Genomic DNA, 24,856 nt, shown 5'->3' with positions numbered 1-24,856 from the left:
TATGCAAATAAACTAAAACATACTTGCAGGTTTTATAGTTTGATGTAACTGCGGCAAAGAAGGAGCCTCTGGTCAACAATGACTCACTGATACTGGACATTCAATAAAAAGCCAATCAGTCTGATCAGCAAGACAAAATGTCCTGGAATGAAATGAACCGCACAGCTGTCACACCACTATCACACTCACATGCACTAAAAGAGCAGCTTTAATATGCTTCATGGTTCTTGCTGCCGGCTTGTTAACGACAAACATGTGCACTTCAACACAGTGACAGATAAGTGGGCCAGCGAGTTCAACAACAGAGAGGTCAAAGAGTCGCCATCAACCTCTTTACGTCTAAACAAGCATTCTGATGTTGAGTGAGTGACGACGCCCTGGGGTTTGTAAGAAAATGTGAACACAAAGGTGAAGGCAGCTGTAGTAAGAAGCCTACAGCGACATGTTTCCAATTTTACTTTTACATTTTTAACATTTTAACACAATTATCCACCATCACTGATGGCATTTGAGATACTTACAGAATGTAGGTTATCACTCCGACACTCCTGGAGAGAGACAGAGAAAGAAGTTCAGCTTCGAACAGTTGATCTCAGCAGTCAGCAGTTCAGCATGCAAAACATAAATTTACTCAGCAGCAGATGTTAGGGTGAGGGGTAGGATTTCAATCAGCATATGTACATAATAGTAATTGTAGAGCAGATTGAGTTTTGTTTACTCACCACATGTCTGCCTCCAGGCCCAAAGGTTCATAGTTCACTACTTCTGGAGCTGTAAGGCAAATACATAAAACAGAAGATAATTGTTATTCAGGTCAACACCACACCACACTCTAACTTTACCTTTCATTTCTTTTCCCTTAACAAAGAATTTACACATTTCCTTCTTGATGAGACTTATTTGAGCATTTTATCAGCTGGATTCAGTGATTTTATTGTTTCTAAAGTTGTTGTATAAGCTCCTATTTTTAATTACACCTGCAAGACCCGTGATTTTTTTCTCTTCTTTTCTCTAGTCACAGGTCCTCAGATATGTGAATATTTAATTAAGTACATTCCTATCTAATGAACTTTAAATAAAACAGGTTTGATTTGAAACAGCAGTTCAAAAAAAGGGTAATTGTTGCCATGGAGACAGCTGGCTGTGAGATACCATGTGCATTAACCTGTGTTTCTACATTTTAATAATTGGCACCATTTAAAGCATGTTGCATTATTAGCTATTCGCTGTTCTTGTTTGCAGTTTACCTATGGACCTACAGACAACTATGGGACTGAAGTAAACCTGTCCCTTTCACATGCCTCCCCTTCACCTCTCCCCGCCCACCTGGGGAGACACACCTCACCATCTGAAATCCTCTAGTGTACAATTACAAAACCACATGTTGGAAAGGCAAATACAAAAGACTCAATTTACATCTGTAATGAGTCTACAAATCAATCCTTTTTTTGTACCTGACGAGTTTTAGAAATGCTAGGCCTGTTTTTCAGCATGATTTGGGCTTTTTGCCACTTGATCTTTATTTAGAACATTTGACCGCTGCCACCCTGCTGAACTGGGAACAGGTTCAGGTTTTGGCCTGGATGGTGCTGGGAGTGGGCACTGGCATCGGTCAGGGGGAGACAGTGAGTGTTGGCAGTCGCCCCGGGCAAGGGGGTAAGTGAGGGGAGATGGGACAGAGCCACTGATGTGTCTATGAGTGTGTGTGGGTGTGTGTTGGCAAGAAGGAGCAGTTCTGGTAATTGCCAGTCTATTATCAGGTCTCTCTCTCTTAGTCCCTATGGCACAGTTGGCACCTGCTCTCACAATGCGCAACCCCTGGGACAAAGCCAGACAAACAGGGTGGTGTAGTGAGTGTGTGTGTTTGTATATGTATAGTAGAGAAAGAAAGTGGGAGGACAAATGAGCTTTTAATCATGTACACACAAAAACACAGCCACACAAAAGTCGTATACTGACCTACAAATTCTGGAGTTCCAAAAATGTTTTTAAAATCATTGCCAAAATCGATCTTGTGGGCCAGACCAAAGTCGATGATCTTGATGCGCGGGTGAGGCACTGAGCGGTTCAGCAGCATGATGTTCTCCGGCTAGAAAGAAAGAAAAAGAGAGACAGTTAGAAAAGCTGAGACAGGGAGGACAGACAGAGGCATCTTAGACATATTTCTTTTTTTATAAAGACTTAAACTATTTCCATTTTCATTTTGAGCTGTTATTAGTGTGCAGCCACCTGTGCATTTAGATTTTTGTTACAGAACAAATGTTAGAAATTTGTCCCTGAAATTGTCAGTTTACAACAACAGTGGTGGAGGATGTATTCAGAACCTGTACCTCAGGAGAAGTACTAATACCGCACTGTAAAAAAAATCCTGGGCTGTGGGTGTTGGCAGTCGCCCTTTGTGACATCAGCCACTGATGAGCAACTAAACATTATTTTCATTTTGAATTTATATGATGATTATTATTATTCAAAAAAGAAAAAAAAGAAAAGAAAGAAAACTGTTTAGTTTGTAAAACCACCCACTTGATATTTATTTAGACCATTTGAAATTAAAATTGTGATGAAATGCTCATCACAAATACCCAGAGCACAAGGCGACACCTTAACACCTCTTGTTTGATATAATCTCAATTGTCATATTCAAAAGTAAACTGATTAATTAACTAATCATTTAATTTCTAATCGTATATATTATGTATCTTAATTTATAGCAAAGCGTTATATCTTATAAGCTCTTCATATGTTTTGTACATAAAATCTGAATTTGAAAAGTAACAAGTAGCTACAAAGGTCAAATATCTGTAGCAGAGTAATTGTACATGTAGTCGAGCAGATGTATAGTTGCATGTATAGATAACACTCAAGAAAAGTACGATTACTTCAAAATGCACGCAAGTTTTAAAAGTACACGTCCTTGAGTAAATGTGCTTAGTTACGTTCCACAATGAGCAGCAGAGTCAGACACAAAACCAGGAGCAGTCTGTCAGGAAGGAGGCTCATCAGCCATGGAAATCCCATGCAAAACACGACTAAAACCCTCTTGAGGAAGTGAGAGCAAGGAAAGGACGGCAAAGATGCGCTTTAAGCAAAGCCAAACAACAGAAGCCGGACATTCCTTAGGACACAATGCCTCTTTTAGACCAAACAATCTTCCTTCCAAACCTCGTCCATTCAGCTGGACTATGAGCCGAGCTTGAGGATCTAGTCTGGGAAGGAACAAGAACAGATTGGCAGTGGGCAGCAGTGGCAACAGGAGGCGATGAGAAAATACAGTTAAACTCCAGCTCAGCGCGTCGGTCATCTTCTCTGCTCTATAAACACCAACATGCTTATGTTTATGCTGGAATGAAGGAGAATAATATCAAATGTGGGTTAATCGGGTCCCAGCTCTCTGTCTGCATAATCTTAACACCTTAAATCATGAGCAAAGTGGGAATTTCAGTGAAGCGGCACGACCACTTTTACTGCAAGCAAAAACATGTTTCCCCACAGATCTCTCTGCTCTGCAACATGATGAAAATCACAAAGATTAGAGCCTTGATTAGATTATTGATTAATCAATGACACAGAAGATGCATCAAAGTTCGGGGAATTTGAAAGCTGGATCTTTTCAGGTGCTTTTCAGCTGACTTTAAATCACTTTGCTTCTTCACTTCAGATACAAATTGCATATAAGATGACTGACGATGAGTCAGACATCATTAGTCTGTGCTGCCCAACATATTAAGCTCTTGAGCATAATAAGTACCCCGACTGGTTGTATTACTGTCTCTGTAGAATTGATCTGGCTCTAAAGCAGAAGTCATTTTCACTAAACCGCCTCCATCTGGCACTTTAAACTGTGTGACTGCAGTTATAAATGATCAGAAAGAACATTCGGGGTGCTTTTATTTCTGACCCCTAATGTCTGCTACAACTACTATTATGGTTGGGTCAGAGCTGCCCAGTGTCCACATAAAAAGCCACAGAAATAGCCTTGAGCTAAAACTGCCAACGTTTTGTTTTTTTTACTGGACTCAAACACAATGAAAAAAGGAAGGATGTTATCAGAATATAGGTGAAACTAGAACTACCACCTTGTGGTTGTAAGCCTCCGCCACTCAGACTAGTTTAAGGTTACATCCTTGTTTGTCCAGAATCAAATAAAATAGAGAAGAATAAAATACTGGTGTGAAACTTTGTCATAATTGCTGTGTGTAGTCTGGAGTTATGGTTAAAAAGTGGTTGTATGGTCACACTGACCTTGGACCACCAAAACCTAATCAGTTCATCCTCGAGTCCAAGTGGACAGTGGTGCCAAATATGAAGAAGTTACCTCAAGGCCTAACTGAGATATCACGTTCACAAGGCCAAAACTGTGTTTTGTGAGGGCACTGTGACCTTGACCTTTGACCTTTGACTACCAAAATCTAATCAATTCATCCATGAGTCCAAGTGAATGTTTGTGCCATATATGAAGGAATTCCTTCAAGGCATTACTGAGATATCGTATTCACGAGAATGTGACAGACGAATGGACAACCTGAAAACATCACGCTGGCTGCCGCCGGCCCGGAGGCATAAAAAGCAGATAAAGACACTGAACTTTCACCCTTGGAATACTGCAGTATTGCAGAAAGTCATTCAACTAAACAAATCTTAATCTGAGCCACCGCAAGACAGTAAACAACAGTAGCTAATATCCAGAGTGGAGGCTGCAGCGGTTAGTGAAAGCTCTGCCATTGATCAGAAGCGGCTGGACGGGCACAGAACTGGAAGCCCTGAAGCTTGATGCATGATTTGTGAGGATTGTTCTGTGAGTGGAGGAGTCAGTCTGGACCGTTGATTGTAAAGACGCCATATATGCAGCTGTGAGTGAACAACTGATCAATGATATTGATTGAGATTTAAGTGAACAACTCACAGCTACTTTTAAAAAATGCATCAGACATAGTGTAATGGGAAGGAACCTGTATAGTTTACCTGTCGTTCTGCTGCGAGTACACTATGACCTTTATTCTTTTTCCCCTCAGGTTTAAACCACCCACACTCCATAATAAAAAGGAGAGGTTACCAAAACAGATTAGTCACGGTAATTAGCCTCAGATGCGTTGGTACAAAAACACAGATATAGATAGAAACTGATATAAAATGCAATGAACAAAAGAGGCCAGAAGCAAAAAAATAAGTAGATGTATTCACAGCTGGCGGGAGCTGGCATTCAAAATGTCTAAATGTAATATGACCTTGAATAAGCCACTGTCATCATCTCCTGTGCCCAAAGTGTTTTTATAGAAATCTCACAATTATCAGAAGAGTGGAGCTTTGTTTTTCTGCTTTGGTTTTTCATTTTGGGAACATTACTTGAAAAGTCTTATTTGCATTTGTTGAACTCTCTGAAACAAAGGATGCATGAAGGACAAACGTTTGAGTGTTGCTGTGTTTTAACTCCATACTAACACTAGTATATTTCATGGCAGTGCTACATACTGATTTTCACAATATGCAGTTTTAGCAGTTAATGAACGAGAACTCAATAATTTGACTTTACGAGGCGAGAGTGAAACAAGATTTTTGTTTCTTTTTTCACAGCTGTGATCAGCTTTTTTTCATTTTAACACAGTTGGAAAAACACGTGTCAATAATTTAGTTATTCATGGTTGAATTTCATTTTGCTGCTTCAGTTCCAGGGTCCTTGTTTGATGAATACTAGCTCATTGTCACACTGTCATGGCTCAGTGGGACACTTGAACAGAGCAAAGCCATTGTCAGTCTTAGAAGTAACCGCTGAGTTTTTCCTACTATGACATTTCTTACTATGACTATCTGCTGTGAAAAAGACCAATTGTGCCAAATATTACGTTTGGGACAATTGTGTCTCCAACGTCACACCCAAGAACTAAGTGGATTTTATATTCCTTACTTTAACCTTTTAGAAGGCTGCGACTAATAAACTGCAACCTTCAGATGGTGGACCAAAACCAAAAGTTTATTTTCACATAAAACTAACAAAAATAACAAACATACATCTGAGAGACTAGAACCTGCAAAATCATTTGGTAGTTTTTTCTTGGAAAAATGAGTGACACAATTAACTGATTCAGAAAACTTGCTAGTTGCTAATGTATTTCTGTTAACTGAGTAATTAATCAACTAACTTTCTCTAATTCTGTCTATAATAGACAAGAAAATATTGAAAATATCCACTATACCACTACTACTATATACTATACTATCAATCTTCTGTTGGTTGACTAATGGATTAATCAACTTATCATTTCAGCTCCAGTGCTTAATTGTGAATGTGCGACAGATTCAAAACCAACCTGCTCAGCACTGGTATGTACTGTGTAATGAGGACACAGCTTATGTTTATAGTAAGTTATAATTGCAACCAGACAAAATGGACACTATCCCAAAAACCTGCAGTACTCCTGCTTTGAATGTGAACATGACGACCACAAGAACCAGACATCAGACAGGGACGTTGTCCTCTGTCTTCAGGTGCTGCAGTACCTTAAGGTCAAAGTGAGCGATTTGTTTGGAGTGCAGGTAGAAGACTCCATCCAGGATCTGCTTCAGGAACTGAGTGGCTTCTTCCTCGCTCAGCGACTCCTTCTCTGCCAGGAAGTCGAAGAGCTCACCGCCAGCCACGCTGCACGAAACAGATGAGAGAGAGAGAGAGGGAGAATTAAAATGTGAGATCTCTCAGATCAGAGCCAGCTACAAATCCCTGCTTAACAGAGCTGAGCTGATGTAATCTAATCATCTTGGTGCATTAGAGCCCAACCAATTTACACATCCCGAGTACATTTTAACCAGCGCTGGTCTCCATAAAATGCTTTACCTTGTGTTTAAATGATGAAAACCCTCCATAAACAGGAATAACGGGCATCTATATATCTATCTATCTATCTTAAAGTCTGTTTATCAATATTATTATGGGCAAAAAAATTGGGGACAAAATACCGTTCTGAGCACTGACCCAGTTTGGTCTTACTGAAGTTAATATCACATTTTACCTTTTACCTCATTAAAAGTAGTGAAAAATATTTGTTATAATTTCCCACATACTAAGATCATGTCTTCAAACGTCTAGTGTTCAGCCAACAGAGCATAACCCAAACATATTTGGATTGCTACCATGTATGACAAAGAAAAGCATTTAAGATGCTGGAAACAAGAAGATGTTTAGAATTTTTGCTTTAAAATGAGTAAAATGATTAATTATCAAACCAGCCAAAAGTTGAGTTAAATAACTTGCTGCAGCTCGAAAACAGATCCAACATATTATCATACTGGCTGAAATTCAACTCATGCTTATTGAGGTTTTGAGGTCAGAGGTTTCTTTTCATATCAGAATTTAATTATACTTTTTCTTGTAAAATCCCCTGTTAAAGTCTTTCATATCAGCATCAATGCCTGCTAATCATTACCAAGACGTGACCCTACATTTTATCTATCCAAACTTATGAAGGTCTGTTCAGGACTGAAGATTGTTTAACAAAGCCACGGCGTGATTCAGCACTTATTGAATAATTATTGAAACTGGTCGTGATAGTGAGTGATGAAGCGACTAGAGATGTGAGGATAAGAGGCAGAAAAGAAAGAGAGAGAGGGAGAGAGCGGAGGATTCATCACAGTCACAGCACGATAACGTGAGTGAAAGCCTGCAGCGAGGAAGAGTGTGACCGAAGTAGAAGCAGAGGAGAGAGGAAGAGCACAGATAACTGTAATTACAGCCATGCTGATCCAGTCTGAGCATCCTCTCAGCCTTCCACACATACAAACACGTGTTTCTCTTGCAATATATGTGCAGAACTAAAGAGACCACTGAATCACTGTGAAATGAAAAAGTTATTTTATTACAAAACATGTTTTCTCAACCATTACTACCTTTTTATTGTCTTGTGTTTTTATATAAATGTACATTTTAAATTTTTCCCCCTAAATTCTTCTGCAGCCATAGAAACCTATAAATACACACAAACACACACTTCTCCGCCCTTCAGGGAGGAAACACCAGAACAGCTGCACAGCTGGGACTCTCCACCCCCTCCACCCGCAAAACACCCACTCTGTATGAGGGATGTTTATTTAATGATCTGCTTCAGTGAGGTAACTGGGTGTAAACACACATCCACAGAGAGAAAAGAAGGTTTCTGCCTGAACTTGTCACCTCTGTCTGTTTTCTTACAGGTTGCTTAGTGTTGTAGGTCAAAGGTCAGTCGCTGTGACAGTTGTATTTACCCAGAGCTCAACAGGAGGATGTGGACAAAAGGACACAACATGAAGTCAAATATGTAACTTGTTGTTTTACCTGCTCAGGGCTGTAAAAAATAAAACACAGCATAATGTAATGAGTGTAATTAGAATTGTAGAAGCAGGAGCAGTGTTTTAGGATTGTAATTTATACCATGAAGTGAAACTGATTTTAAATTATTCACTTATCAAAAGTTGTACATCATATAACCGTTATCATCTCAAAACAGGCACCATCCCCTCCAGAAGATGACCATTATTAAAATCAAAATAATTCTCAGAGCATTTGACAGTTTGTAAGTTGTAGTGTCAGATCCTGTCGTAACGCTGTGAGGTCAGCAGCCACAGAGCATTTATGGCCCAGGCCAGAGTCATTGACTGACATAGGATCACTCCCTAAAAAAAAACATGATCTCCTCAATTCATAAACCACAATTGTAAGTCCCGTGTTTATATTTTGAGTTGATTATTGGAAAATAAGTAGCTCTGTTAAATGTAGGTTCTCACTTGGCTCATTTTGGCCTATTCAGAACAACTTTGGCAGTGCAGAGGATTTGAAGTCTCCCTTCATTTCAACACTTTAGTGCAGTGGGTGTGCCGCTGTAGGTGCTTTGGCACAAACAGACAGGGTTGTCAAACACAAACAGTCAATCCTGGCTCTGCTGCAACAGAAATCACAAAGTGCTGCTTTAGATGATCAAAAAAAATGTGCAACCACCCATATCAGGTCAAATTACTTTGACATTTTACAAGCATCAAGACAGAGGAGAAAATTACAGCTCAACAATCAAACGATCAAATCCAGGAAGTGCCAGTTACTGTGTGGTGTCTTGGCATTTGATAAATCTTCACACTGTACACTTAATGGTTCGTATTTTCTCTTCTACCAGCACCTCACAGCAACATGGCCACACAAACGCAGCCTGATGACAAACAGTGACAAACTTCCCATCATATGATATTATACAATGATTGTCAGTGGCTCTCCAGTGTTCACCAAAGTTGAATTTAAGATCTTTTCAAAACCACACAGAATTAAATTTAATACCCTTTTCATGGCCATTCCAGTCGCAGGATGACAAGAAACAAGGCACAAAACAACCTCGGACAGATGATTGATGGATGCATTAACCAATAAAAAAAATAAATAATTTGCAAATTACGTTTTCTTTCTAAACTCATCACTCACCCATTGTGAGTTGATGAGCTTCCTAGAAACTGTCTCCTGACAGTCACGAGATGGTAACGTTTTAAGTGGCAGGGGAGAAAATATATTCAAGGCCTTTGTAAATTAAATATAAGACTTTTTAATACCGAGGGAAGTGAATTCAGTGCTCAAGGCCTGCAGACGCCCAGTCTTTCAGGGAGGCCTTGACATAAACAAGTTTGGGAATCTATGGGTTCAATCATCCATGACTGATGAGCCAAGAAAATAAACTGCCATTGTCTCCACAGACAACGAAGCAGGAGCCATGATATTAGATTTCAGATGATTCTCAGTGTTTCCTCTGAACCATCACCTGGGAGGTGTTTGTTTCATTTAGCTTTTTTAAAAATTTGGATCTCACAGCTCCATGGCACTGAACTGCGTTTTCCTAAAGACTCCAGACCTGAACACAGACTCGTGCTGCAGCTCTACAGACCAGTGAGAGCACTGCATGAATGTGTGAGATACAGTATGAGCTGTGGAGGCGTTAGATGGAGCAAAACAACACACAGGGTGGATGACAGCTGGAAGAGAAGGGGAGATAATGGGCCGCTCTCATACAGGCTTCAGGGTCCAGGCTGATGAGCTGAGACACAGTACTGACAAGATGTTTCAGCCCGAACACCCCACCCTCCCCGGGAACACAGCACTACTAACTGAGACCACCCCACCCAGAATTCCTCAGCTGTTACGAGCATCACTGACCATCCAGCTGCTTCTGCAATCTTTACGACCTCTTATCATTTATGAGGTGTAAAGTTTTAGGCCAAATCTTTCATGAAAAAGTTGGCAAACATACGTCAAAAAGATCAAATTACTTACGACTAAAATGTCTGTTTTGTTTCTGCTTAACATTTATTCCTGGAAGTTGTTTCATTCCAGCAGATAGTGCCTGTATGTCTTGAATGCACCTTAGCAGTTATTTCTGAAGCATGGAAGAAGAGCTTCATTCAGGTTTCTGAGCCATATTCAATCGGACATTTGAACCGCCATTCTGCTCTTATGCAACAGTGAAACTGTTGAACTGGATTCATTTTGACACGCCACAGCAGCTTCAAGATTCACAGACGCTGCCTTGTTTTCTGTGCTATTCTTGGTAAATGTACCTGGATGAACCTTCACAGGTTCATCCACCTGCTCACAGGCCAAACCACTCCACTCTACAACAACACAGTATTTATCTTTTCTTATTATCAATAATCAGACAATATTGAATGTGCCATATGGTTGGACTGATCCATTTGGCTGTTGACAAACTGGACCATTTTAGTATCCTGGCTGAAGCCGGCCAAATTTTGTGGAGACAGTTTTCACAAGACCAAGCTGTGGGAGAGGGGAGGGCTGCAAGTATTCGGACTGGGGACTGTAAATGTATTCAGATAACTGAATGCAGGTGAGATTAGATGGAAATGGGACCAGTTTTTCATGTTTTTACTGGGTGAAACTGACATGTAACAGACCGTAAAGTGGCGCATTTGTCTTATCAGGGGCAGGAAGAGATCATGTTGATGTTTCATGGAGTGAGAGCATTTGTTTTGCGTTTTTGGGAATGAGGAAACGTTTTTACATATTTTTGAAAGGTACTTTGCAGGATGTCACCATGCTACACAGCCATTTATCCAGCACACGATTATCTCTTTTCTAACACATCATTAAATCTGCGTAACAGTCTTAAATACGTTAATTTGTACTGGTCTGTGCACTGCTAATGACAGTTATTGGAGGTTGCTCAGTGTAAATTTTTACTCTGATTTTAAACTGTAGTGACCTGCTCTGACAGTTTACTATAGTGAGCTGGAAATGAGCCACAGACTTGTTATTCAGACACACGCTGTACTGTCGCCCTGGAGAGGTTCTGTGTTTGTTATTTCTTCCTGGCAATTCTATCATATGTGATCATTTGTCAGGAATGTTGTCAGGCAACATTACGCTCATTACTGCTGGCTGTAAGGGGCCTATTCATTGAGGTGTATTCTCCTTTTACGCTCGTTTGTTCTGAAAAAGTGTGTCAGCTGGATAATGGTAGTGTAAACAAAAATGATCTTACAGTGTTTGAAAGACTGTGGGTCTTTATTTCAGACTTTCACACATTCAAGAGTATAGAGTTATACTCTACTCACTACATGAACAGATAATATAATATAATAATTTATCATTATCAAATATCATTTTTTATCAAATTTGTAAACAGTTTGTAAAAAGTCTGTTTTGTCACAATCTTTTAAGTGTTTTTTGTATTTTTCATTTATGTCCTTTAATACGGAATTTTTCTCATTCTTAAAGTTTTAAGATGATACCTTCATTGCATATGTTGTAAAAGGTAAACTTCTGATTCTGGAGTTAAAAATAAAAATCTCAATTTGCCCAGTAAGAGAGAGAAGAAGAAGAAAAACACTCACAGCTCCAGGATCAGGATGACCTCTGCCTTGTTCTCAAAGACTTCGTGCAGCGTGATGATGTTTGGGTGCTGGATCTCCTTCAGGATGTTCACCTCGCGCTCGATGTCTTCCCTCGTCACCCCCCGTCGACTCGATTTGCTTCGCCGCTTCTTGATGAATTTGGCGGCATACTCCACACCTGTGCTTCGGTGCCGACATCGTCTGACCACCGCAAACTGACCACTGGCGAGAAGAGGAAAAGAAGAGATTGTCAGAGCTGCATCTGCTGGGGCCCTGAAGCGGCCCCTACAGCAATCATTTATCTAATCCATGCAGAAGTGGTACAAGTAAGCAGATTTTGTTAGCTTTTGACAAAACCAAGCTAGCAGTTTCCCCCCCTTTCCAGTCTTTATGCTAAGCTAACAATCTGCTGCCTCCAGATATTTACCATTTAAAGCTAGAAACTAACAAACAAATAACACCATCTACAAGACTGAGAAGAACTCATTACTGTTATTCTTCCAAACACCAATCTCATCTCATTAAAGCAAAGGATTGTAATTAATCTCTTAATTATACATTTTTTACATGCAGGTTAACTTTACAGAGATGTCCATTACAGTAATTACAAATAAACAAATAACAAGATGCAGAATTTGATGACAAATAATGGAAGAGAACACTAGACAAATGACAAAATGAGCAACAGACAATAACAACTAATCAATCAGCTGCTAGGACACTCGTGGCTCAAGTGCTCAGTTCCCACAGGATCCACCAGTACACTGAAAAACAGACTTTTGGCCTCATCAGTATTAGTTTGAATATGGTAAACACATACGTCTGATCCAAAAGAGTGGGTGGGATTATAAGGCATTAAAACTGTTGATCAGAAACAGCTTTAATTAATAAGTGGCTGATGAATCACGGTCGATGCTGCCTGGAAACAGAAATAGTAGTGAATGCTGAATAAAGACTCCAGGAGGTATTCAGATCCAAATCAGGGCAGCATCAGGTCGCCCAGTGGGGTTATTTCAGACTTTCTCCAATATTAAAACAAAATTCTTCTCTTATGTACACAAAATGATTAATCTACCTGGGTTACATCTCTATCTCTTTTTTCTTCTTTTGATCCCCAAACCTGTCTCTTATTTAAAAATGGAGTATTTGTGCATCCCAACAGAGTACAAAAACACCTGCCCTCACCTTCAGCAACCCCTCCTAATCAGTTTGACGGCAGTGTGTAAATAACAGCCATCTAGCACAGCTCTCACTGTCACGAACACGCCGATAAGAACCACAGCTCAGCACAACATCCACTATAGACTAGGCAGCATTTTCACTTCAGTAAAGTTATAGTAATCAATTCAGCTCAAATTAGCATACCTGTGGAAAAGCTGCATCTCTAGCCAATGCTTGCTACTCAACATTATGTTTATTATAATGTATTGGCTACAGAAATAACTGCATCTGCATCTACATCCGCAAATATAACTTAGACAAAATCTTGCAAGCTTCCTGTGAAATATGTGTGATTTCTATTGTCTAAAAAAAATATAAATTTTGTATTAAGTTCTTTGCTTTTCAACCCCTGAAAATGATCACATAGATCATATGTGCTTATTCCAGACAAATCCAAAAACTAGATAGAGCTGAAATAATTAGTTAATAAATCAATTAGTAGGTTGATAGAAGATTAATCTGCAACAATTTGAGTTTTTTTTCCAGTTAAATACCAAAAACTCATAGATTTTTAGATTCAAGTATTTCCTGGTTTTCTAAAACTAAACTAAATATTTTGGGTTTTACACTGTTGGTTGAACAAAACAAGCAAATGTGAAGATGTGAACTCAGGCACTGGGACACTGAAAGGACATTTTTCACTATGTTTGGACATTTTTGTGGACTCCATATGACGCAGTAATACAGCAAAACGGTCCCTTTTGTGTGAAACATGCAGTAGTGATGTGTGGATCAGCTCTGACGTCACCTGAATCTGTGCGTATATATAAATAATCCATCCGTCACCCACCCAAATTTATTATTTTCCACGATTAAGAGACCCGCACCCAACCAAACATTCCCATTATTTCTCAGTGGGTTATTACGTGTGATGATATGGTGACATATTACACTGAAGTAGGCTGGTTTTAAATGAACAAACATTTTTTTTAAATAGTAAAAGTTCTTCTTCTTCAGTAAAATGAAAAAGGCAACAGGTATTTCCACAGTATCCTGAACACAGGCTACTTCCTGAACACAAACCGTTTAAAGTAATAGACATGATAAACCTGTTTTTGCAGCTGACCCCGTCCACAGAAGCACATCGCTCAGCTTCTGTGCCAGTACTCCTGCCTGCTTCTCTAGACTAAGGCCGCCAATCTGAATCTACTCAAGTAACAGACTATGTGTAAGTACCTCACACAACCTCACGTCAAACAACACGACCCAAACAATCACTCTAAAATGATTTTGAACATTTGGTCCCTGCCAAAATAAATGATAAATCATAGTCTCATTCGTGCCTGATGAAAAAATAAAGCTTAAAATACGTCGCATTCTAGAGAATGTCATTAATATTTCCTCAAACATTGCTGCCGCAACCCATTGTATGCCCCGGCCTGCTCAATCCGCGGATTAACCGGAGTGCCCGCAGATGTAACTGCGACCTGCACAAAGTTTTGATTACTTGTGACCATAGTGATTTGGATCCCTATCAGGAACATTTTATTATTTTTAAAGAAGCTCCTGTACACCTGTCAACTCTCTCACCAGCTGAATAACATTCAAACAAAGGAAACAAAACCTAAAAACATGTTGAAGTTATGCCGACATCCCTGGCAGCACACACTCTGACAGTGAGAGAGTTGACAGGTGTTGATTTCCTACAGGTTTACAGGCTGAAGCAAATGAGGTGCTTTAATGGAATAAAAAAAACAAACAAACAAAACAAAAAAAAAACTACAGGCCTACAGTCTGCCTGCTGAAGTGCACACATAGGCACCTTTACTGTTTAAGCAAATCTGAACGTGTTGAGCTTGTCTGACATTTCAGCCTGACACATTATGGCTACGTATGAGCAGCACAGGAGCTGTTATGGAAATTCCACCATCACGTTGCCGAGCAGCATTGTCGTTGAGCACCGCTATCTGACTGGATACTGGATAGCGTGGACTCCACTGTCACTCGACCAAAACACTGCCAGCAAAACCACTCGGGGAAGCAAGGACACTTGGCTGAGGGCTGTTGACGCCTCCGCCAATTGTACCTCCTCACGGCCCTGGCAATCACGAAGCACTTAGTGTACCAAACACCCACAGAGGGAGGAAGAGAACAAGGGAGTAGGGGGTGAGAGAAAGGAGAGTGAGAGAAAGCGAGAGTGAGTGCCACATTCTGTCTGATTTTTCTTTTTTAGATTTCCATGGACCGATTTCCTCGCAGATTTATAGCAGCGAGGAAACTATCTGGCAAAAGCTTCCTCTGTCTTAGTCCAAAAAAAAAAAAAAAAAAAAAAAAAGCCATAACAAAGAGAGAGCCCTGCGTTGTCATCTGACTCCCACAGTCCTGCCAAGACTCGAGTGCACAGTTGTCAGGAAGCAGTTTAGTAATTTAGCTATACGTTTCCCACTCTAATCCTCTCTCTACAATATGTGTCTCCAAATATTTTATGAGTAAATGTAGGATCCTGGCGAGAGCATTGTCAGCTGTAGAGGAGCTTTAAAGGAAAAAAGGAATAAGGCAACAGCAAACTCCCCTGGGAAGTATCAGTCACAAAAATGTCACCCTTTCCTGACCTGTAACTGTAGTGTCTCCCATGGGCTGCTCAGTGGTGTCTGGGGTCATGTCCACAGTCAAGTGGAGGAAAAAAAAAATCAATTTTTATCTGTTTAGACTTTTTTAAATTCTGCATCCACACTAATATTTTAACATTAATTCTAGAGGTTTACTGTCCACACTGAAACACAGACACAACAGAAAAAAGAGCTAAAACAGGGCTGAATCTCCTCTTCTCTTTCATTAACAAGGCAGTTGATGTACTCGCCTCAGTCTGAGCATCTCTGCAAAACGGTTGTTCCAGGAAGCTCAGTGATGCAGTGATTATTTGGCTGTCGACTGCAGCTTTTGTTTATATATTTTTTCTTCTTACCGTGTTTATTGTTATGCACTAAAACACCAACACAAATTCCTCACATGTGAACACCTACATGGCAACAAACCTGATTCTGATTCTGGCGGTCACAGAGTTTCAGTATTCAAAACTGGCCAATGCAACAGGCCATGCACATTTTAGCCCCTCTGTTGTTATATTTCCTCAAAAGTCAGCACGGTTGTGTGAAATTGATCAGCTAATTTGCATGTAACTGCAAACCGAAGTTGATCTTTATGCAAAGGCACTGTGCAAATTTTCCTCACCACTGTGTGTGAATCCATCGATTGTAGTGAATTCCATTGAATCCCACTTTTGTAAATGCTAATGTTACCAAGTAAAACTTGATTCTGTTGCTTCTGAGTCTCACTTATTTTGTCTTTCAATTAAATCACCAAGAATGCAACTCGTCACTGTTATGCCATAAAATACTGTTAACTAAGAATATCAATAATATGAAGGTATTTTGAGACTGTTAATCAAATCTGTTTTTTTATACTTGTGGATATATCTTGAACCTTTGTGACTGTGGATTTGAAGTTATCCATTTAACTCTTCTGCCTAAAGGGGACTATAGTTCTCTCTGCTGCTGAACATAGTTCATTGCCAGGAGACTGTTGCTTGACAAGGCTTTCAGACATTGTTGTCTTTACAATACAAGAGGTTATAATACACCCTCTGAACAGCACTAAGTCCTCAGGGCAGATTGGAGGCTGCAGTGAGCTGCTTTTTGAAAGTGACGAGATGAGCTGGGGCTGGCTGGTTAGCGTGCTAACTTCAGAAGAAGAAAAGACATGAATGAGACAAGAGTTAACACTGATGTGGACTTTTTAAGCAATAGCTAAACTTACAAATAGCTCCTTTAAAACTGACAATAGAAAAAAGTTCAGATTTCACCTGTAACATCACAATGTGAGATAAGTGTTTTCATCCACTTTGAAAACACCAGGTTAATAAGGATGGTAGGAAAAAAGTTTAATTTGTGTGGACATGGCCTTTTGGTATTATCAACAAACAATGAGCAAACACTAAAAACTGAAAAACTCAATTAAAGAACAGCCAGCAAACAATTGAAATACCAGATGTTTCATTTACCCGACTGTAAATGTGTTTGCTAACAAACTGAACTGCAGATTAGCTACAGAGAACGATGTCTCTTTAAGGAAGTGACTTGTCCTGCGACTGAGCCAGAGACACAAAGCAGACAATGTGAAGAGGAAGAGAAAGCTGAGGATGAGGGCTTTCTCATGCTAATCACACTTCCACCCCCTCGTTCCACACTGCGTCAGTCAGGCCTCTTTCGTGTAGACAGAGGAGACAGCGATTAGGACTTGATCGACAGAAGAAAGTAGACATAGTGTATGTTTAATGTTATACATGTACACACACACACACAGGGCACCACAATCTGTATTCAAATGACTGAACATCTGCTACACTAAAGCCACGATACACCCAGGACACCTAGGATACCTCAAAGATAATCACTGTAGCTACAAATGTGCAGCTGTAAGGGCCACATATAGACAGCGACGGTGACAAGAATCCTTATGACTCATGATTATATGTTTGGTCTAAAAGTTCAATCGGCATTGTCTCCTTATTTGCCCTTTTTGGACAAACAGACATCCAGAAAGCAAACTGGAAGTTCGACAGCTGAAACACAGACCACTGAAGCTGGAAAAGTAGAAAAGACATAATATTTTGGTCTCTGATGAAACTTATACGCCAACAGCAAAAAACAACAAAGCAGAGCCTGAACAAAAGCAGGCAGCCATGAGCACATCCTTCAACTTATTTAATGAGTAAATGTAGGACAGACAGAAAAATACAACAGAAAAAAGAGCTAAAACAGGGCTGAATCTCCTCTTTTCTTTCATTAACAAGGCAGTTGATGTACTCGCCTCAGTCTGAGCACCAGAGAAATTCATTTGAGCATCTCTGCAAAACGGTTGTTCCAGGAAGCTCAGTGATACAGTGTCGACTGCAGCTTTTGTTTATATATTTTTTCTTCTTACCGTGTTTATTGTTATGCACTAAAACACCAACACAAATTCCTCACATGTGAACACCTACATGGCAACAAACCTGATTCTGACTCCAGCGAAACAGATAAGCTCCACTGGTGGTCACAGAGTTTCAATATTCAAAACTGTCCGATGCAACAGGCCATGCACATTTTAGACCCTCTGTTGTTATATTTCCTCAATAGACAGCACGGTTGAGATGGTGTGAAATAGGTCAACGCTCCGTGTGTGAATCCACTGAATCCCATTTTTTTAAAATGCTAATGTTACCAAGACACTAGGCAAAGTAAAACTTGATTCTGTTGCAAAATTCACTTTCACTTGTCTTTCAATTAAATCACCAAGAATGTAACTTGTCACTGTTATGTCATGAAATACTTTCGCAATTTATTGCTAACCACTGAAACTGGAAAAGTAGGAAAGACATAATATGTTGGTTCTCTGATGAAACTTAAACGCCAACAGCAAAAACAACAAAGCAGAGCCTGAACAAAAGCAGGCAGCCATGAGCACATCCTTCAACTTGTCTTTGTGCCGTCAAACTTTCCACTGCTGTAAGTTCCTGCAGAGGAAAAGTGTAATCTGCGAAGCCGTGGGATTTGGTGTGAAAATACTGTTGAGAATGAGAGAGGAAAACACAACTGATTTCCTGTACTGGATGCTGCTCCATCTGTGCAGTTTTGGAGTTATCCTGTGCCACTCTTGTCAAGTCAGTGAAGCACTCTTGGATCTTTACAGTGGTTTTATGTACTTGTCCAGTGATTCACTGCAGTGACACAAAACATACAGGTACCTACGGCAGGGAATCGTTAAAAAAACATTCAGTATTGTTACTGATACCGTTACCTTGACTGATATGATTCTTAACGATATTTTAGTTTTACTTAAATAAAACAGCCAATCACCAGCTGTATTAGATGTTGGTTCAAGCACGTTTTCTTTTTTATGTATTTAGTGTGTTTTTAATGTCTACTGTAAGTGCCCTTTAAATTGCCTCCCGGGAACGAATAAAGTTTCTTCAATTGAATTAAATTGAATGCTGCATGCTTATTGGCTCACCGACGCTGAGAGAGAGAGAGAGGGAGAGAGAGAGAGAGAGAGAGAGCAGGGGCTATCTTTGTGTGGGAAATGAGTCCAACACACAAATATTCGGCATATTGATAAATCCTCCGCATAAAAAAATGAACAGTTTCAGGCACTTGAAAATATTCTGTGTGATATTTTCTAAGAGCTCTGACAATTAAATAGTGAAGCGTTGTGCAGTTCACTCAATTCACACCAGCCCCACTCAAAACTGTTCAGCTGTGCATGTTTGCATGTTCCTGAATTACAAAAGATAATTTGATGTATGTTTTACATGCACCTTCTTTTGCTTCATGTTTATCTAAATTCAGTGGACATTAATGTTTTCTACATGTCCCTGAACTAGAAAGACGATAGACAGCAATCTCAGATTACTAAAGGGGAAAAAAGACAAACGATGTAAATGCTATTGGTGTGCTACACTTGGAAAGTTATATGACTTTATAATTACATGGACTATTATGTTAAAGCACCTGTTAGGTGTCATGTTGAGCAGGCTGTGCCAAAGACCTGCGGTAAAGCAGAACAGTGACTCTGGAGGATTCCTTCATGAGGGGAGGGAGCTACAGCCACATCTCCTCTTGGGTTGGGTAACAGCGCAGATCCAGTCTCAGCAAAGCATTGTGTTGACAAGTTAAGCTACACTAATTATGTTACAGTCTTTAAAAACTGAGGCGAGGTTGGGAGGCTTTGAACTAATAACTCTAGATGAAGTAACTTGTTCTGAGCTTTTCCCTCAACAACTGACATGAAACAGTCTGGAAGCAAAGCTTTGTAGCTGTTCAGTCATTTGATGTGAAGGTGTATGAAACAATGCAGCAAAAAGATACATAGACACAAAATTGGAGTCAGTTTTCAAAGGCTGAAAGTGGACTTGGTGATGGTGTGTACAGAAAGACTGATGTGTAACGAGGATTTAACAGTTCTTAATAACACTAACTGAGCTCAAGTTTATAATACACCATCTCATCTTTACTGAACCATACAGACTAGGAAGATTCAAATACAGTTATGATATGGTAATTAAAGCAAATGATATTGAATACTGATTGATGGAACTGCAAATTAAGGCATCAAAATGTGCAGCTCAGCAAGTTAATATATTCACAACTGTGGAAAATGAGTTCATAAATGCTGTCATCCTCAGCATAGCGGTAAAGGAGCATTAGACCACAAATGCAACAGTTGAGAGAGGATATATAAAAAAAACAGTGACATATTATTTCTGCCCCTTATCATAAAAACAAAACTAAAACCATGGAAAAAAGATGGAGATGGAGACTGTGCTGACATCAAACAATAACAGACAAAAGGTGATGAGGGAAAAACACCACCAGCTTGTGGGAATCAAACTCAAACTCCACACCTCTGTTATTTCCAAAGCTGTATGCACATAAAGAGAGAGGGGAAAGCGAGCCCACCCTTCGTTAACAACACCAGCTGCACACACATACAAACAAGGGGAAAATGGCAGCGGTTCAACACAGCTCTCTTTCCTTAGTGAGGTAGTGGAGGGAAACGAAAACCCAGCGCTGGCTTGAAAATCAGATACCTTTCTCGGTACAGTTTCTCTATCTGAGAGCTGAGAATTAGCTAAGAATCTAGCTAAGAGCTAACTTAACCTGAGTTAATATGGTGGATTCCCCCTCTTTGACAGACCCTTTATGTTTACCTGCTAGCGGAGACTAGCTGGGAAACCCCTCTCTCATCCTCCAGGGATGTGCGGGGAGAGCACTGACTTGCACGAATGCTGCTGAATAAGCACAAAGATGGGCCAGAAATAACGTGCAGGCAGACAAGAAAAAAAACCATACCTGGGAAACCACTGACATACAGAGGCTGCTTTTCAAGAGCAGCTCTCCCCCTCAACCCTGTTCAGCGCAAAACCCCAGATAGTCTGCAGGATCAAATTGCGCAGTTCCCTTTGTTGTGCTTAAAGCACAGACAAGGCTTCCCACTTTTGGCCTACTTGTTTCTCTAAAGCAACTGGAGGGGAGGGGATGATAGGAAAGAAGCTGGTTGGGAAAGGAGAGGAGAGGTTTGTTTGTGTCTATCAGCGCTGCCTGGGTGTGTGACAATGCCTTGCAGAGCCTGGCGTTACTTAACACTGCAGGCTGGAGAATGTTTATCTGTGGAAAGATACTGCGGCGGTTAACAGATTTATTGCTGCTTGCTTCTCTTTACCCTTGATACAGCAGGTCTGTATGACAGAGACAGCTCCCTGCTCCACATTCATCGACTGATATCTCAGGTTTGCTATATGCAGCCCCGCCTGTTGAATGTAAACACGTACAGGCACGGTTGCATATTCAAAATACAAAGTAACAGACGCTCCTTGAGCTGCTTGTTAAAAACCAGACCTGCTCTCAGCCAATTCAGATGCAAACAGCCGTACAGGAGCCAGGCTAAGAGCGTCAGTTCAGCCAGTGTGACCACAGCTAATCTGATTTTACGTGTGCTGTAGTGCTGCTCTGGCTGCAGACAGGCCTTGATTACACAGAACTGGTGCTGGAAACACCTTTACAGACTTCTTCACGCTGCAGAAATCGAATCAAGTAACTGACTACAAGTCGTTTTGAACAAAAGCAGCTGCTAAATGAACAGAATGTAACTTAGAGCTGAATTTCCATGCAGTGACAGTACAGTGAATCTTGATCTTTCACTGTTTTCTGACATTTTATAAACCAAAAGACAAAAATAACAGGTAAGTGCTGCAACTAATTCATCTTCAGTTTCAGCATGAAATAATCTCATGTAAAGTAATGTAAAAGTAGACCTAAAATAGAGAAGTTCAGTAATATGTTAGAGAAAAATAAGTTTTCTTGACTAACATTTTTAAAAAACATGAGATATGAAATATTTAAAGGTTCTCTAAGAAAGCCAAACGTCACTGCCTATTGCTGGCTGGGCTAAAAAGCTCTTGCCCCGACGCTGCCCTGAAATAAAAGACAACAGCTTTGAAGTGGAACAAAAAGAGTATGAACAGTGAGAGGAGCACACAACAAACAACGGACCACACAGCTTTAAAGCACAGATGTGATGTTACTGAGTGTGTCCACTCAGTAAGAAGACTGATCACTGGACACTAGTGAGCTGTCGGATCAGTGCAGCGTTGCCTGAATGACAGACTGATGTTCGCTGGAGGCTGCTGCTTGGACTGGGAGCCCGGCCTTGTTAAGATCAAGCAGCGCTGGAATGAACAATGTTCAGTGGTAATGAGCGACACAAAGGCCTTGTAAGCAAAGATAAGCCGAGTGAGAGGGGGCAGGATGGGGAATACGTTGGATGGTAACAAGCACACAACACAGCAGAATACAAAACAACACAAAGCTGTTGCTAGTGTGTAAGTGCAGTGGAAAAATCAGTCTGGAAAGAACAAGGAGATGTGAATGTTTTCTACATTATTGACTCTGTTATTTGTTTGGGTTTTTACAGTGTAAACCACCACAGGTAAATCAGCTCCACCCAAAAGCAGAAGCAGCTGTGGCTGTTGTATGTGATCACTGCTGACGTATGATTTCAAAATAAAAGAACAAAAAAAAAACAAAAAAAACAACAACCTGTTAATCATGTTAATCATAACATAACGTACAAGAAGAAAAGGGTGCACAAATAAAATGGAGGGGCCAAGATTCACTGTAAAAAATATTGAGTTATATCTACTGTAAGGGTTCATTTAGGAGTCACAGGTTTTACCAAGTTGTATAATGTCTTCTGTGGCTCTGGGGAAGCTCCATCACCTCAGAGAATATTACTCAAAGCTATAATTAATTAAATAATTTTTATAATAACAATGTATGAAATGATAATGGGAAAACAATGTGACCCGAAAGTGCAGCTGCCTTCGGCTTTATGGAGCTTTATAGTGAGTTTCAGCTCAGTTTTTAGCTGTCTGGCCCACAACTTCACTGTTTTTTCTCACTCCCACAGCTCTCATAGTGTCGTTTTTGGCAGCAACAGGCAAAAAAAAACCAACAACAACAAAAAAACATTGTACACTACCTGCTTGTCACCAAATGGTAAAAGACACGGTTAGAGACCAGCTGGTGAATATTGTGGAGCATTTAGGAACTAAGGAGCCAGATGTTTCCCTGAGCAGTTGGAAACGAAAAGCAGAGCTAAATGTTTTTGAACAAGTTTTTCCATATCAACTTTAAAGGAGGTGATGTGTCAACTTTGCATTCACGCCTTGTTTCTATTTGCTAAAAACTTAGTAAGTCATTATAGTTTGGACATGGGGCCTGTGTTACAAACTGGGGTTGTTGGTTTTGTAAGACAAAGGGCAGGGAGGGTCTAATCCCTTGTTATGGTCAACAGGAGACTAAAAGTCAGGATATCCTTTTTTTTTTTTTTTTTTTTTTTTTTTTTTTTTTAAATATCGCTCAAGTTCCCAAACTTCTCTGAAGAGTTGGAGCAGTTGAAAAAAGCTTGATACTGAGCTTCTCTCAGTATCAAGGAAACTATGTGAAGCTCATGGTCAGTGCAAACTGTAAGAAAACATTGCTGCATGTTGCATAAGACTTTTTCTCTAAGTCAACTTGAGTTTTCAACCTTGAGCCTGATAATTACCCTTTATTTTTTAAAGTAGTATATCAATTTGCTTTTAGGTATTGATGAATCAGGATTAAAGTCCAATCATGCAAATTTGATTCTGACCATAATAAAATTCAACAAGTCATGTAGTTTTCTCAATAACACTGTTATCTGACCAAATAACAAGTCTTTTCACAGACGGATTTTTATTGGTTTCATGCTCCTTTTTTGCCAGTTTGGTTTGTTTCTACAGCCAGGGGAGTCTCATGAATATGAGCCTGACACATCTACCCGACCCGGGTCTGGACATAATGATATATAAATACAGCAGGCCAGAGACACAAAATAGTGATGCCACTAAATGAAAGTATTATTTATGCAATAGCAACCAAGTAAAGAGAATATATGGTGATGTAAACCTTCTGGTTGAAGGGAACCAGGCCTTTTCATTGGTGCACTATGCAGTTTTCTAAATAGCACTATTTGATCAGTGTGAAAAATGTGAATTCTTTATTTAAATGTAATGCAAGTTTTTTTTTCGATTCAGAAGTTGCCACAGGGTTGTGTTGAGGTGGCAGCGTCCTAGGTGACAATGAGGCGGTAACAATCTCAGTCTGAAGCTCAAGTCGTCAGTGGAGGGTGTCTGGCACAGCTTGGGCTGACAGCAGACACACACACACACACACACACACACAATCACACACACACACACACACACACACACACACACACATCACATCACATCACTACCTGCCTAGAAAATCTGTATTTTCCCTGCTGGAGAGTTGATTCTAACACATGCTCCAGCTGGCTTCGGGATCTCAGAGGAAAGTCTCTGTATTTTAGTATCAGGAATGCAGATTCACACAGAGAATAAACCTGGTGTTTTACCAATAGAAGCCGCACAGTGCATGACCGAGCCCTCTCTAAGACCAGGCTTATGTTCGTCTGGACAGCCGTAGATGTAAATCACTTACTGCAGAATAATCTAATATGTAAGTTATTCTCAGGGAGACTGAGCTGGAAAAGGAAAGTATGACACTCACCTTTCCAATCTTTGGCCTCAATCCTGCCATAATCCATCTATACATTACAGCCTCTTAAATACAGTAGAGCCTTCACCCGTGGGAGTATAATGCAGTGTATATCATGATCTCTTAAGACCAATGTTCCCACACATCCAAGAAACGTCCTCCTCACAGTACAGAAGGATAAAATAAAAGCTGTACTTGCAACAGAT

The 24,856-nt window shown here is 40.1% G+C and overlaps 1 protein-coding gene across 1 annotated transcript in view; it reads right to left on the bottom strand.

Moving 5' to 3' along the window:
- dapk1 (death-associated protein kinase 1) overlaps positions 1-24,856 on the bottom strand; it is an 82,677-nt gene that overhangs the window by 38,214 nt on the left and 19,607 nt on the right. Inside the window, exons 3-7 of the mRNA XM_071483799.1 lie at positions 11,848-12,069; positions 6,496-6,634; positions 1,960-2,089; positions 723-771; positions 522-548 (exon numbers count right to left, since the gene is read on the bottom strand). Coding sequence (XP_071339900.1) covers positions 522-548; positions 723-771; positions 1,960-2,089; positions 6,496-6,634; positions 11,848-12,069 — 567 coding nt within the window. The remainder of the gene's footprint in view (positions 1-521; positions 549-722; positions 772-1,959; positions 2,090-6,495; positions 6,635-11,847; positions 12,070-24,856) is intronic.

Source organism: Trachinotus anak, unplaced genomic scaffold (genome assembly GCF_046630095.1).
Source record: "Trachinotus anak isolate AG129_WGS33_773 ecotype Australia unplaced genomic scaffold, CSIRO_AGI_Tana_v1 ptg000008l, whole genome shotgun sequence".
In the NCBI taxonomy this organism is placed as follows: domain Eukaryota; kingdom Metazoa; phylum Chordata; class Actinopteri; order Carangiformes; family Carangidae; genus Trachinotus; species Trachinotus anak.
The sequence above is the reverse complement of the archived record's forward strand: the minus strand, read 5'-3'. Positions and strand labels throughout refer to the sequence as shown.